We start from the raw sequence: 14,400 nt of genomic DNA, 5'->3' as shown, positions 1-14,400 counted from the left end.
GCGTCTCTCTATCGTTTTTAGTTCCAGAATGATTCAAAAGCATAGCTGAAAGTTTTTATAAGTCCGGGCTTTTGTTCCACCACATATATTTGTTTTCTCCAATAATGACCACATGCCGTGTGTTTCATGCATTAAATGTCCCAAATTCATGGGGTGTGTCGGGTGTACTCCTTGGCCTCTAGCGTCGCTTTGAAAATCCTCATAGCATTATTTTTTGTACGAGAGGAAAGCCCTTGAAATTGTCCATCCAATGGGTCTAAACGTGTTTAGATTGAGCAATGATTTTGGGTCAAATTGACCCGTTGTACTTTTGATTTTCTCTGTGCACAAAAATCCCGTAGGGAGGCTTGTTGAGTTCGTTTCGGAGCACAGCCGCCTACTTTTAATTTTCGGTATCAAGAAGTCTGGAAGCCGCTCTAAAACTTTGAAATTTGAATTCAGGGATATGCCAGGATGACGCAGGTACAAACTGCGTCTCTCTATCGTTTTTAGTTCCAGAATGATTCAAAAGCATAGCTGAAAGTTTTTATAAGTCCGGGCTTTTTTTCCCACCACATATATTTGTTTTCTCCAATAATGACCACATGCCGTGTGTTTCATGCATTAAATGTCCCAAATTTGTGGGGTGTGTCGGGTGTACTCCCTGGCCTCTAGCGTCGCTTTGAAAATCCTCATAGCACTAATTTTGTGTACGAGAGGAAAGCCCTTGAAATTGTCCATCCAATGGGTCTAAACTTGTTTAGATTGAGCAATGATTTTGGGTCAAATTGACCCGTTGTACTTTTGATTTTCTCTGTGCACAAAAATCCCGTAGGGAGGCTTGTTGAGTTCGTTTCGGAGCACAGCCGCCTACTTTTAATTTTCGGTATCAAGAAGTCTGGAAGCCGCTCTAAAACTTTGAAATTTGAATTCCCCTGACATGCCAGGATGACGCAGGTACAAACTGCGTCTCTCTATCGTTTTTAGTTACAAAATGATTCAAAAGCATAGCTGAAAGTTTGTATAAGTCCGGGCTTTTTTTCCACCGCATATATTTGTTTTCTCCAATAATCACCACATGCCGTGTGTTTCATGCATTAAATGTCCCAAATTTATGGGGTGTGTCGGGTCTACTCCCTGGCCTCTAGCGTCGCTTTGAAAATCCTCATAGCACTAATTTTGTGTACGAGAGGAAAGCCCTTGAAATTGTCCATCCAATGGTGCTAAACTTGTTTAGATTGAGCAATGATTTTGGGTCAAATTGACCCGTTGTACTTTTGATTTTCTCTGTGCACAAAAATCCCGTAGGGAGGCTTGTTGAGTTCGTTTCGGAGCACAGCCGCCTACTTTGAATTTTCGTTATCAAGAAGTCTGGAAGCCGCTCTAAAACTTTGAAATTTGAATTCAGGGATATGCCAGGATGACGCAGGTACAAACTGCGTCTCTCTATCGTTTTTAGTTCCAGAATGATTCAAAAGCATAGCTGAAAGTTTTTATAAGTCCGGGCTTTTTTTCCACCACATATATTTGTTTTCTCCAATAATGACCACATGCCGTGTGTTTCATGCATTAAATGTCCCAAATTTGTGGGGTGTGTCGGGTGTACTCCCTGGCCTCTAGCGTCGCTTTGAAAATCCTGATAGCACTAATTTTGTGTACGAGAGGAAAGCCCTTGAAATTGTCCATCCAATGGTGCTAAACTTGTTTAGATTGAGCAATGATTTTTGGTCAAATTGACCCGTTGTACTTTTGATTTTCTCTGTGCACAAAAATCCCGTAGGGAGGCTTGTTGAGTTCGTTTCGGAGCACAGCCGCCTACTTTTAATTTTCGGTATCAAGAAGTCTGGAAGCCGCTCTAAAACTTTGAAATTTGCATTCAGGGACATGCCAGGATGACGCAGGTACAAACTGCGTCTCTCTATGGTTTTTAGTTCCAGAATGATTCAAAAGCATAGCTGAAAGTTTGTATAAGTCCGGGCTTTTTTTTCACCGCATATATTTGTTTTCTCCAATAATTACCACATGCCGTGTGTTTCATGCATTAAATGTCCCAAATTTGTGGGGTGTGTCGGGTCTACTCCCTGGCCTCTAGCGTCGCTTTGAAAATCACCATAGCACTAATATTTGTACGAGAGGAAAGCCCTTGAAATTTTCCATCCAATGGGTCTAAACTTGTTTAGATTGAGCAATGATTTTGGGTCAAATTGACCCGTTGTACTTTTGATTTTCTCTGTGCACAAAAATCCCGTAGGGAGGCTTGTTGAGTTCGTTTCGGAGCACAGCCGCCTACTATTAATTTTCGGTATCAAGAAGTCTGGAAGCCGCTCTAAAACTTTGAAATTTGAATTTAGGGACATGCCAGGATGACGCAGGTACAAACTGCGTCTCTCTTATCGCAGCCCACACTTCACACCGAGCTCCCTCAAACCTCGGTAATTTTACGTAGTCTAACCATATATTCAAAAGAAACCTCCTTTGTAGTAGAATACTGGGGACATCAAACAGCAAATGTAATTTAAATCAATGTCACAATATTCAATTTATAAAAAGGGCTCCGTTTTGAATTTAAAATGTTATTTATCGAAAATACAGCCGATTCTGGTCCATCGCTACGAGTATAAGATGTCTTAATACTGTGTAGCTGTGTTTTTCTATACCACTATAGGTCACGTGATCACATGTAAACATTGGTAGCGCAATCGGTCTATTCCACATACCAAGGGGGCGCACCCAACTAAATGGGGAGAAAACGTTCAAAGGCACTGGACACTATTGGTAATCACTCAAAATAGTTGTTAGTACAACAAATTACTTAGTAATGAACAATGGAGAGCTGATGATAGCATAAAACATTGTGAGAAACGGCTCCCTCTAAAGTAACACGTTTTTTGTGTGTTTTTTTTTTTTAGAAAGAAGTAATTTCTCAGTAAAATATTCGACTTTATTTCGAGACCTCACACGTAAAAACCACATCGAGAATTGTAGAGCGTCTTGCAAGAGCGATAGATTGAATTTAATTTTCCCAATCTGAGTTTTATTCCCGTCTTCATTAACAAAAACATTCAAAAGTGAAACACAACAAATGTTGGAACATGCATCCAGGTAAAAACAACGTTTTAGTGTTTTCCATAACATATCGGATTTACTTAATTGCTTGTCTAGTGTATTGATCCGTGAAACTTTGCATCAACAGTTCAGCTACATTTTCCCTGAAAGTATCCCATTCCGTTTGCATTATATATTTGCGCAGGGAAACCTACTTAAACACAACCTTCAAGGAAAAACGTATTTTAGGACTCAAAATGGCGGCCATATTGAATTTTGCCAATCATTTTAAACATCTGGGATGTGATTTTTTCACCCGTTATCTCTTTAACCAAGCAAGATTCTTAATTTTATTTTAACCTTTGCCTGAAAACTTGCCCCATTTTTCTCCCCCTTATGTTTATGAAAAAGGGCCATATTGAATTTTGAAATGATTTTAAATGTAAAAAGTACCAACCTAATATTTTTAGCAAAATTTGGGCTGAATCGGCTTATATTTTGAAGTTATTGCAATGGGCGATTTTTTTTTAATTGTTTCGTGGAGGAAACGGCGGCCATTTTGTTTTTGACTCAAAAATGCACTTTCGCCGGGTTAAAATTTGATACACCATCTTGACTCATGTTCAAAGTGTATAACTGCAAATTTTCATGTAAAAATATTTGATGTGAATTTTCACCATATATTCTGTTCAACACAGTTTATTCTTTTAATTTTGTTTTGACCCAATGGCCTTAAAAATTAACCCACAATTTGTTTTTCTATATTTTTAAGCAAAATGGCGGCCGTTTTGAATTTTGCAATAATTAAAAAGTTAAATGTACCATCCTAAATAATTTTCAGCCAAATTTGGGCTGAATTTGTCTCTTAGATTGTGGTTAATGTCACTGGGAGTTTTTGTAATGGTTTTGGGAGAAAACGGCGGCCATTAAATTTTTTTGACAAAAAATGCACTTTCTCCGGGTCAAAATTTGATACACCATCTTGATTCATGATCAACATGTCTAACCGCACCTGTTGATGTAAAAATATCCGGATGTGATTTTTCCCCATATTCATTAAAGTTTACTCTAACTGTGTTTCTGAGCAAATTTGCCTTAAAGGCAGTGGACACTATTGGTAATAACTCAAAATAGTTAGGTCCAAACAACAAAAACACACAGTAATAGTTACTTGTTTGTAATAAAGTAAGTTTTACTGAAGGGTATGTAGTTTGCACAGAAATAAATTAAGTCCAAACAACAAAACATTTAGTAATAGTTACTCATTTATAGACAAATTTAGTTAACTTTGGCTGTAAACTACTGTTGTTTAACAATTAAAAGAAACATTAATTTTAACGATTTAATTGTGTTGTTCTCGTTTCTTTTATGACAGATAGTCAAGATGGCAGATGCACTTGTTGTACCATCGTGCATAATGTTGAGAGTCATCATCACCGAAGGAAACATCCAGAAGCTGATTCTACCCCCTGGGCTGGAAAGTGTGCAGGATTTGAAGAACCAAGTCAAGGAGAGGTTTGAACTCAAAGGGGAATTCAGTCTCCAATTCATTGATCCGGACTTTGATAATTTCATGAGCTTATCATCACTCAAGGATATTAAAGACAGGGGAACTATCAAAGTCGTTCCACTTTCTATTCCTGATTCAGATTCAGACACAGACATTGACAGTCAGTGTGTTTGATCCTTTGAGTAATATTGATCTCTGCTGTCATCGTCACCGTCGATGTCGGAAGCATCATCCATGTCTACTGCTGTAAGTACATGTAGTACAGATAGAGCACTTCAGTGGCCTACCGTCTTTCCAATCCCATCCTTCTCAATCGACACAGAGATGAAACTTTCAAACGGGAAAAACAGTTTGAGAAGGATGGAATTTTGACAAACCCCACAGGAATGAAATCTGATATTTTGGAAAAACTTGCCGAAGCCATGTTTAGCTACAAGGCCTATCCATCAGATGATCAGTTCTGCTCTGTAGCACAAGCATTTGTCAAGAAGCACCCATACCTGAAAGAACCAGGTGCTGCCACTGGCTATAACTTGGTTGGAAAATAAGCCTTAAACTCAAGATGGGTAACTATAGATCAGAATTGCGAAATCACGGATGCACAGAACTAACTGTAAAATCACTCTAAATCAGCCAAGAACATAAAAAAACAAGAAAGGCAGAAGGCAGAAGTTAACTACCTCCCTGATTATCCTGGTGATGAAACAGCTGCAAGCTCTGAAAAGGAACGGACTGCTCTTTTTGATTAATTGAAGAAAACACACAATGGAAAAGTGATTATGGAAAAAATGGCAAAGACATTTTATTTTTTCCCACCGCAGACAAGAAGTAGTTCTTCAAAAACTATATGTTGTTCTAAAGAATAGTGATTGAAACCAGCTGACCACTTGCCAATGTAATGCTATAATTAATCCTGTATCTTTATACACATTTTACTGAACAATCCTTTTTTCTACTTATTACTTAAAGGGACATGTTGCCTTGGATTGGTCGAGTTGGTCCATGAAAAGTGTTTGAAACCGTTTGATATGAAATGTGTAAAATAAACCAAACAAACATGCCTCCAAATTGCGTGGTTTTTCTTTTACGTTGCGAACAAACACTGTCGGCCATTTTGTGGAGTAAACAAAATAGCCGGCCGTGTTTGTCAGCAACGTAAAAGAAAAACCACTCACTTTCGAGGCATGTTTGTTTGGATGTTTGGATTATTTTATTCTACTTTTAAATCATCTTTCCAACCATATACATTTCATATCAAACGGTTTCAAACACTTTTCATTGACCAACTCGACCGATCCAATGCAACGTGTCCCTTTAAAGTGATGTAAAATTAAGGTTGAGCAAGCTGAATATCTATACCCAATGCTAGGACCTAAAGTTGATTTCTCTGCACTTTTTAAGGATTTTTTTAAAGGTCAACTAAATGGGTCCTTAGCTTAAAAATTATTGTTTGTAAATAATAACCTGCAATAGGTCTCTTTGCTAGAGACACCTTATTGCAGTACATTATCTTTTATTATTCCACTAATTTTACTCGCTTAACAAAGACTAAAACAAAAATACATCTTTCGGGGGAGGGGGTGTTAACTTAAAATTTATTTTTTTAAAGAATAGTCCAAAAAAGTCATATCTTATAAATGCATCCTAAACCTGTTTGATATAGCTTGTCAGCCAGATGCTTTTTCTTCATAAGTTCTTTCTGAAAAATCTGTACTTTAGTTCCACACCGTCAAGGCTTGATTAACAACAAAATTAATAGCAATTCCTTTTATATCATTTAAAAAACTTTTCTGTCTTTTAGATAACCAACTTGCAAAATGTTAAGAAACAGGCAAGAAGCAACCTACAAGTACATACACAAAATGTTCTTACTTATGCAACCCCCCTTATCAGTTGTTTCCTCTATATACAAAACAAATAAACAACCATTTTGAGACAGCTTGTGTAAAAATAGAAGGACTGTCAGTTTGCTGGTGGATTTTTGGGTACAAACTCTAAGTTGAGGAGTACAAGAGTTGAAGACAATTTTGAACTTGAACGTCTTGGTTTTGAGGGGATTGTTTCGCCCAATCTTGAGTAAAAAATAGAGGGACTGTCTTAACTTCAAAACTTCAATACATCACATCAAGGTATTTGCCAGATATAGGCATGTGTGTGTCCATGGAGGCTAATTTATTCCTCCATGGTGTGTCTTATGAAACACTCTGTTATTAAAGATGCCTTATTTTTCAGTTTACATCGTGTTGAAAAACTTCATTTGCAAATCCTTGCTAGTGCCCTTCCACCATGCCTCTTCAGTCTTCCATCATTTCTGTTCTTACACTCCTGCATCAATGACGGACTGATGAATTGGTGGCTGATAGCAACGTATTTTCTCTTCAGACGAGGTGTCACTCTCATTTGCCTTTAGGTACTTGTTCAGGACAGAGAGGATTTGGTTGTTGAGAATCTGGTACTTGCAGATGCAGTCTACGAGACGACCGATGGGCTATCAAAGAAAATCATCAAGAAAGTTAGAACATGATTCAAAGGCGGCAGTATTTCTTATAAGCAATGGCACATAGAGAATGGTTGGGATAGACTTTTGATGTGGAAAATATTATATACTGTACAAATAAGAGGTTATGGTCCTTGCATTTAAAGTAATCGCACATAGGTAAACAGTATTGTCCAACGGCCCACACTTCGTGTATCACAACTTATATAAAAAATAACAAACCTGTGAAAATTCAAGCTCAATCGGTCATCGGAGTCTTGAGAAAATAATGGGAAAACCCACCCTTTTTTTCCGCACGTTTCGCCGTGTCATGACATGTGTTTATAATAAATCTGTTATTCTCGATATCGAGAATTGATATGTTTTAATATTTTCTCAAAAAGTAAAGCATTTCATGGAATAATATTTCAAGGGAAGTCTTTCACCATTACCTTCTGTAAACCCTGTAAGTTATTTGTAAATCTGTGAACTTTTAATTTTTGTTCTGTTCAGAAAGTGTACAATGGCTTTAAGCCTGGGCGACTAGTGCGACTATAGTGCGACTAATGATGAAGTCGAGACTATTGAATGCTTAGTCGAGTTGCGACAACCGTTTTTCAACTACTCTGTTAAACATGTCGCCACGCCAACTACAAAAAAAGTTACAACTTCCTGCTTGGTAATCCAATTGTGTCACTCACAAAATATCCTTACGAAACACAATCAGACATCAATGACACAATCATTTAATCCTTTCAGAATGTAACTATAATTGCAAACAATATGCCGCAAGCATCTTGGGAATTAAAATTAGTCGCGACTAGTGTCAAAGTCTCAACTACTTGAGGCACGACTAGTCCATTAGTAAATTTCACTAGTCCCCCAGGCTTACTTGACTTATTAAAACGGGTGACATAGGTTAACAGTTATTAAGTCACCTGCAACAGTTTTTAAGTGACTTGTTACCTGCCTCTGGGATTCAAGATAGAAATTCAGATTTGCAGTTGCTGACAAATGACCAATTCAGAAATTTATATTTATAAATGCAAGATAAGAAATTAAAGCATAAAGTCAATACATCTTCATTACAGCAACAATTATTTCAATCTCTGATTAGGAAAGAAAGTGAATGTAAAGAATACAAGAACAGATTGAGCAAAAATAGGCAATTTTCTACAAAGCTACCTCTTCAACAAATATTTTACACACACAATAGTTGTCCAACTTTTTGTGATAGCAACCATGGACTCTATTGTTTTTCTTTGTGATAGCAACCATGGACCCATTGTCCCTTTTGTTATATGTCCCGCTTTGAATGTGGATACAAACCCACACACAAACACACGCATGCTTATGGTGTAGACCGAGTACTTCTCTTTGTTCTCCCCATTGTTTTGACAGTTAATTTTTCAGACGTCCCCGATGGTTTTGTACACAAAATCTACCGAGGACTGTCCCCGGTGTGACTTTTTCCCGGATCCCTTTTGTTAATGTCCTCGGTTATACATAGTAGACATGCCCACACACATCTTTTGAATGGCAAAATATACTGGCATAAAATATACAGATTATACTTATGTATAATGTAAACGACTACAGACTGTATCGAATAACCCCTTTGTTGCAATGAAAGTGGCTGGCCGTATGCGCGTCTAAGCACGTACATCAAAGAAGAACGCAGTGTTCCTGGCTTGATTTCTATTGCACACACATGCACACCCACACGCCATGTTGTGAGACAGGTATGGTAACGTCATTATTTAATAATGTCTATTGGGTAAATATGAACTTGGTTGAGGCCAAGCTCAATGTTTGTTCCTGGTATGTTGAAGTAAACTTACAATGCCATTGATGTCTGCATCTACACCATCCACTTTCTGCACTCGTAGGATGTGGTAGCAGAAATCCAGTGCTTCAAAGCGTTTCTGTTGTCCAAGCAGAGTGATCAAGGCACAGCCGGCCCAGTTCAGCCCTTCACCATAGCTCTCCCTGGGTAAACAAAATGTAGAATCAGAGATGTGAAATCATCAAAGCAAATGGCATGGTTGGCTTGTTTGTAAAGCGCTTGCCTCTCACCAAGGTAACCCTGGTCCGATTCCCGGCCAGGGCCATATGTGAGTTGAGTTGTGCGTTGGTTCTCTGCTGTGCCACGAGGGTTATCCAGACCATCCGGTTTTCCTCCCTCAAAACATCAAAAGATTTTCGATCTTTGGCTGTGCTCTGTGGTCATAATGGGTTGATGTGGCTGGCAGCCAAAGGCGCCCTTGCATGCCTGCTTCTTGAACACGTTGTAGCCGCGTCCTTCGCAATTCAGCTCTTAACTGCGAATAAGGATGATTAGCCCCTCAAATTGTTGTTATTATTATTTATAAGTGACTAGGACTCCGTGCAGTTGAAAAAGCCACATTTTATGACACACAGCGATCAGTGGCCCAGTGCACAGGATGGGTCAATTATGAGTGACCGTCTTTCCAAGTCAAGCCAAGGACGCCCGACTCAAATAATGTTAAATGCATAAGGTCAACAAAGGCATAAGGATGATATCAAATGCATTTATTTGAAATGAACATATTGCCGTTTTGGCCAGCATAATAGCTAGAGCATGCTGCTGATTTGGTAAGACAACCTGGGCCCAATTTCGTTGAGCTGCTGGAGCAAAAAATTAAACTTGTCTGCTGAGCAAACCTTAACAGGATACCAGTCACAGATTGTACATAAGTGATTGTACTTTGGCTGGTAATCTTGTTTTGGTAAACATAATTTGTTTATGCTTAGCTTTTTGTGCTTAAGCCCAAAGTCTTTTCAGAGCTACCACCTAGTTCGAAAACAGATACACATTCATACTACACAAAAACATGTCATGAAGTTTACGAATATATGAGCAAGCAATGCAGGCTGAACTGTCATTGCTGGGAAGACTTCTTTTGTGAATTAAGTTTCTTGCTCAGCGATTTACACAATTTTCACTACAGCACAGCATGACATAACAATGTAGAACTGACCACATCTTGTTCAACTAAGAAAAGAAATCAATTAATCTTGAAAACAATGCTTAGATGAGTTTAAGTATGATATAATTGAAAACTGCTTGGTCGGGTTTGAAATCCATTACATCAGCAAGGTTCTTTGGTCAAGATTGCAGTATTCAGGTTCTGTATAGTTGCAGTTGTTTAAAAAGGAAGTTATACATTATTCATGTAATTTCTGTGAGGGAAATTGTTTGAATCGTGGAGAAAGAAACTTAATTTACATACAGACGACTTCCTGTGTTTTTATGAACAGATCCTTAAAGACACTGGACACTAATGGTCAGTCTTCTCACTTGGTGTATCAGTCTTCTCACTTGGTGTATCTCAACATATGCATATAATAACAAACGTGTGTAAAATTTAACTCAATTGGTCGTTGAAGTTGCGAGATAATAATGAAAGAATAAACACCCTTGTCACACAAAGTTGTGTGCTTTCAGATGCTTGATTTCGAGACCTCAAATTCTAAATCTGAGGTCTCGAAATCAAATTCGTGGAAAATAACTTCTTTCTCGAAAACTACTTCACTTCAGAGAGAGCCGTTTCTCAGAATGTTTTATACTACCATCATCTCCCCATTACTCGTTACCGAGCAAGGTTTTATGCTTATAACTACTTTGAGTAATAACCAATAGTGACCACTTCCTTTAAGGTCAGGCCTGGAATTTCATCTTTGAGAGAGCAAGGCCATTTCCATTTTACAAAGGGCAGTTCCCCATTGCCAAGACCAGGCAATAATATAGGCTATGGCCTCCATGAAATTTCATGCCTTTGTGCTGCCAACATCCCAGCTATGAGGATGCAGCAGTTGCGCATATCGATCGGTCTATATAAACTTGATCTTAACTTACTCAGATGTAAAGTTATGCTCCTTGAGTGGTAGGCAGTAGACAAACTGGAAGGCACTCCACAATCTGTGGACTTCAGAGCACTCATCGATGACCATGACAACATTCGCTGGTTCGGGACCCTGTAGAATGGTGTCAGATAAGAATCCCTTGATACGGTGTAGGATGATCTCAAACATGGTCAGTCCGCAACACAGTTTCTCCCTCATCAGCATGTCACCCTCTCTGGCATCAGCAATTTGTTGTTTGGTTGCAACAAGATAGATAATTTAGACAGAACTATTCTTTCTATTGTTCTTAGCAGTCATAGATCTTACTAGTTTATTTGTAATAAGCTTAAAATTGAAACTCTGAAAGGGAAGGTAAACGTTTGGTAATTACTCAAAACAAACAAATATTAACTTAAAAACTTACTTGGTATCGTGCATTGGAGAGCTGTTGATAGTATAAAACGTTGTCGGAAACGACTCCCTCTGAAGTAACGTAGTTTTTGAGAAAGAGGTAATTTCTCACTAAAATAATAAAAGACTTCTAGCTAGAAGTCTTTTATTCTCATCTGAAAGCACACAAAAATTTGTCCAACAAGCGTGTTTTTACTTTCATCATTTTCTTGTAACTTCGATGACCAAATTTTCACAGGCTTGTTATTTTATGGTTATGATGGGATACACCAAGTGAGAAGACTGGTCTTTGACAATTACCAAACATGTAACTTCCCTTTAAAGTTAGATGAGATCAACTCTCCTTTAAATTTGGTAATAAACACTCCAAACTCTTTAGTGTACAGAGAATGGCTCCCTCCGCATTTATCCAATAAACTCCACCCAACTAGCCAACCCTCTTTGTCTGACAAGGGCTGATGTAAGAAATAAGCTTGTATAAACCCCCCCCCCCACCCCCAACGTTTCAGTACAGACTATGTAACCTTGTACATTCCAAGGCCTTTCTTCTGTCAGGCAAGATACTTCAATGGTTATTTGGAAACTGTGTTCTTGAGCAAGGCACTGAACGATGAATGTTTCTCTTAACCCAGGTGTATACATGGGAACCGGGAATGTACTTTTACACTCTGAGATGCTCTCTTAACACCAATTGGAGAAAAAAACACACTAATATCAACTCGGAACAGAAAGGTTCTTACATTTGACATGCGGCTTTGGGATGTTCTGGAACGGTGAAGCGTGGAGAAGATCACAGGCCCCCCTCAACGGCAATACACTGCTCCATCATCTTCATCAAGATGATGGCATTACCAATCTCCTGGAAGTTGTGGAAGAGGTTCATCTTGAGGTTGGGGTACTGAGCAGTGTCTTGAAGATGGGCGGAGTAGTAAGCAACCACACATAGAAAACGGAAAAAGAGAAAATGTATTTAGGGAATGAAGAACCTGTTGCCAGAAGCAATGTCTTGGAGATGGGCGTAGTAAGTGAACACGCCTAGAAACGGAAACAAAGAAAAAATGTAACCCGTCGCATATCATAATAGAAGTGTCTTTTGCAATACAACAGAATGAAGAAATTTTTCTAAGATGTTATACACTCGATGTTAACATACAAGAATTCTATCCACGTTAAACATCAGTTTGGAACGTATTTCCGTTGTTTTAGTTTCCCCTCACACTGTAACATAACAGCTATTTTTGAGAGGCGAGGGTACAGGTCTTTTGTGTTTTATATTCATTGCTTCGTTAATCAAATGTAATTTTAATTTCAAAGCAATGTTTATTTGCACATATCATTATCAAAAACGTGGAGGCATGTTTGAAAAAGTGGGGCTTGTTGAGGAATAGCCTACAAAGAGAAACAACTTTACAAAAGACGACAACAGTGTGTGTTTTCGTGTTTGTCAACAACTATCAACAGTAGTAAGATGATATATAATTAAATCTGTCTGAGGTATTTACAAATAATTATTTGTTTATTTCTCAGAGTCACATACCTTTGGTCCCATATTCAAATCTTGGTAGTTTACATGATTTTGGCATGACCTCCATCAGGAGCTTAACATGTATGGAAGGATGTAGTCGTTCATCTAAAACAAAAACACAAACAAATGAGTCAAACAATTGAGCTAATTTCCATGCTCAGTAGGTCATTACTAAAACCTAGGCCAAATTTCAAAGGTCTGATCGACTCTAGTGCTTTTCCAAATTCTAGGTTACTAATAGTGGTTTAAAAAATACATAATGTAAATTAAACACATGACATGTGACATCAAATTTAATTGCTACCATCCAACCGCTCGATTTTTTTTACCCGCAGCCAAATATAGGATTTGAACTGCCTCTGGCTACCGGGCAACCTCGGTAGTCTAGTTGGTAAGACACTGCTCTAGAATGGCAAGGGTCGTGGGTTCGAATCCCTCCCGAGTCATATGACTGTGAAAAGAAAAGAAAAAATCATGTTTTAATCCTTTAAGACGTAGTTGTAAAATTAACCTGAGCCAATTTCGCATTTTTTGATGTCCACGCAGGAAGAAAAATCCCTGCAGAAATACACAATCTGAAATGTGTTATCACACGATAATCTTCTTATATTCCAATTTTGGGGAATAAAAGCGATATCTTTTACCAAAGTGGTATTAAACTACCCAAAGCTGCTGTACTTCTTACCACGTAAGTTTTTATTACGACTAATTTTCGGTCACAACCAAATGCGTACAGACCTCTTCAATCCTGGAATTTCTTCTTTGGGAGGGCAAGGTCAATTTCATTTTGTAAAGGGCACTTCCATTGGAAAATCTTAATGTCAATGGGAACCTTTTGCAGGGGCACCAAGGCCAAGACCAGGGGCAACAGATGGCTTCCGTGTCCTTTTTGTAATTCCAGGTCTACCCTGTAATATAAACCGCTCAAGCTCTTGCCAATATTTGTTGTAGTCCCTTACCGATCTTTTGATGACTTTGAGGAGTTCTTCAGGGATGTAATTGTAATGTCATCTTACAGATGTGTTTTTCTGTAAAACAATAGTGTTGTGTGTTAATTTACAATAATTTGTTATCACAGAGATGCTGTCGTACAGGCTTTCTCCTGTATTTACAGAGACACAAACTTTACATCAATGAGAAAAACTTGTGCTCTCATTATACACTTCATCATGACTTTGGTGTGACCAAAAAGGAAAAACTATGCCTCCACAAACCAATGTTCATGCTTTTAGCAATAAGATAAACCTGTGCTGTCATAGTGACTTTCTCCTGTGTTTATAAAGAGATACAAACTTTACATCAGTGAGAATAAATTGTGCCGTCACACATAATTTTTCCTGCCATTACAGAGATGCAAATTTACATAAATAAGAATAGTTTGTTCCATCACACATAATTTTTCCTGCCATTACAGAGATGCAAACTTTATAGCAATGAAAATAGTTTGTGCCGTCACACATAATTTTTCCTGTTATTACAGAGATGCAAACTTTTCATCAATGAGAAAAGTTTGTGCCGTCACACATAATTTCCCAGTGTGGGATAATAAAGTTCTTATCTTATCTTATCTTATCTTATCCTGTCATT

At 38.1% G+C, this 14,400-nt stretch overlaps 1 protein-coding gene across 2 annotated transcripts; it reads right to left on the bottom strand.

Annotated features, from left to right (window-relative positions):
• Positions 1–5,826: 5,826 nt before the first annotated feature.
• On the bottom strand, positions 5,827–12,913 carry LOC117293824 (cytoplasmic FMR1-interacting protein 2-like). Of its 2 annotated transcripts, XM_033776276.1 has the most exons (5): positions 12,826–12,913; positions 12,029–12,197; positions 10,891–11,129; positions 8,852–8,999; positions 5,827–7,022 (listed from the first exon to the last, which is right to left on the bottom strand). In XM_033776276.1, exons 2-5 carry the CDS (start codon positions 12,035–12,037, stop codon positions 6,852–6,854), a joined length of 567 nt encoding a protein of 188 aa, XP_033632167.1. In that variant the 5' UTR covers positions 12,038–12,197; positions 12,826–12,913; the 3' UTR covers positions 5,827–6,851. The 2 variants fall into 2 exon arrangements, with proteins under 2 accessions (XP_033632167.1, XP_033632168.1); XM_033776277.1 differs by lacking the exon at positions 12,826–12,913 and having other exon boundaries at positions 10,891–11,112; positions 12,029–12,650.
• Positions 12,914–14,400: the final 1,487 nt, after the last annotated feature.

The sequence above is a fragment of the Asterias rubens genome, chromosome 8 (genome assembly GCF_902459465.1).
Source record: "Asterias rubens chromosome 8, eAstRub1.3, whole genome shotgun sequence".
NCBI lineage: Eukaryota > Metazoa > Echinodermata > Asteroidea > Forcipulatida > Asteriidae > Asterias > Asterias rubens.
Note: the sequence above shows the minus strand (reverse complement) of the source record. Positions and strands in the feature narration are given on the sequence as shown.

Coding starts and splice junctions, on each gene's coding strand:
- LOC117293824 (XM_033776276.1), bottom strand. Junction 9,000..10,890: donor GAGCATAACTTTACATCTGA/GTAAGTTAAGAT, acceptor TTGTTTACCCAG/GGAGAGCTATGGTGAAGGGC. Junction 7,023..8,851: donor ATGCAGACATCAATGGCATT/GTAAGTTTACTT, acceptor TTTCTTTGATAG/CCCATCGGTCGTCTCGTAGA.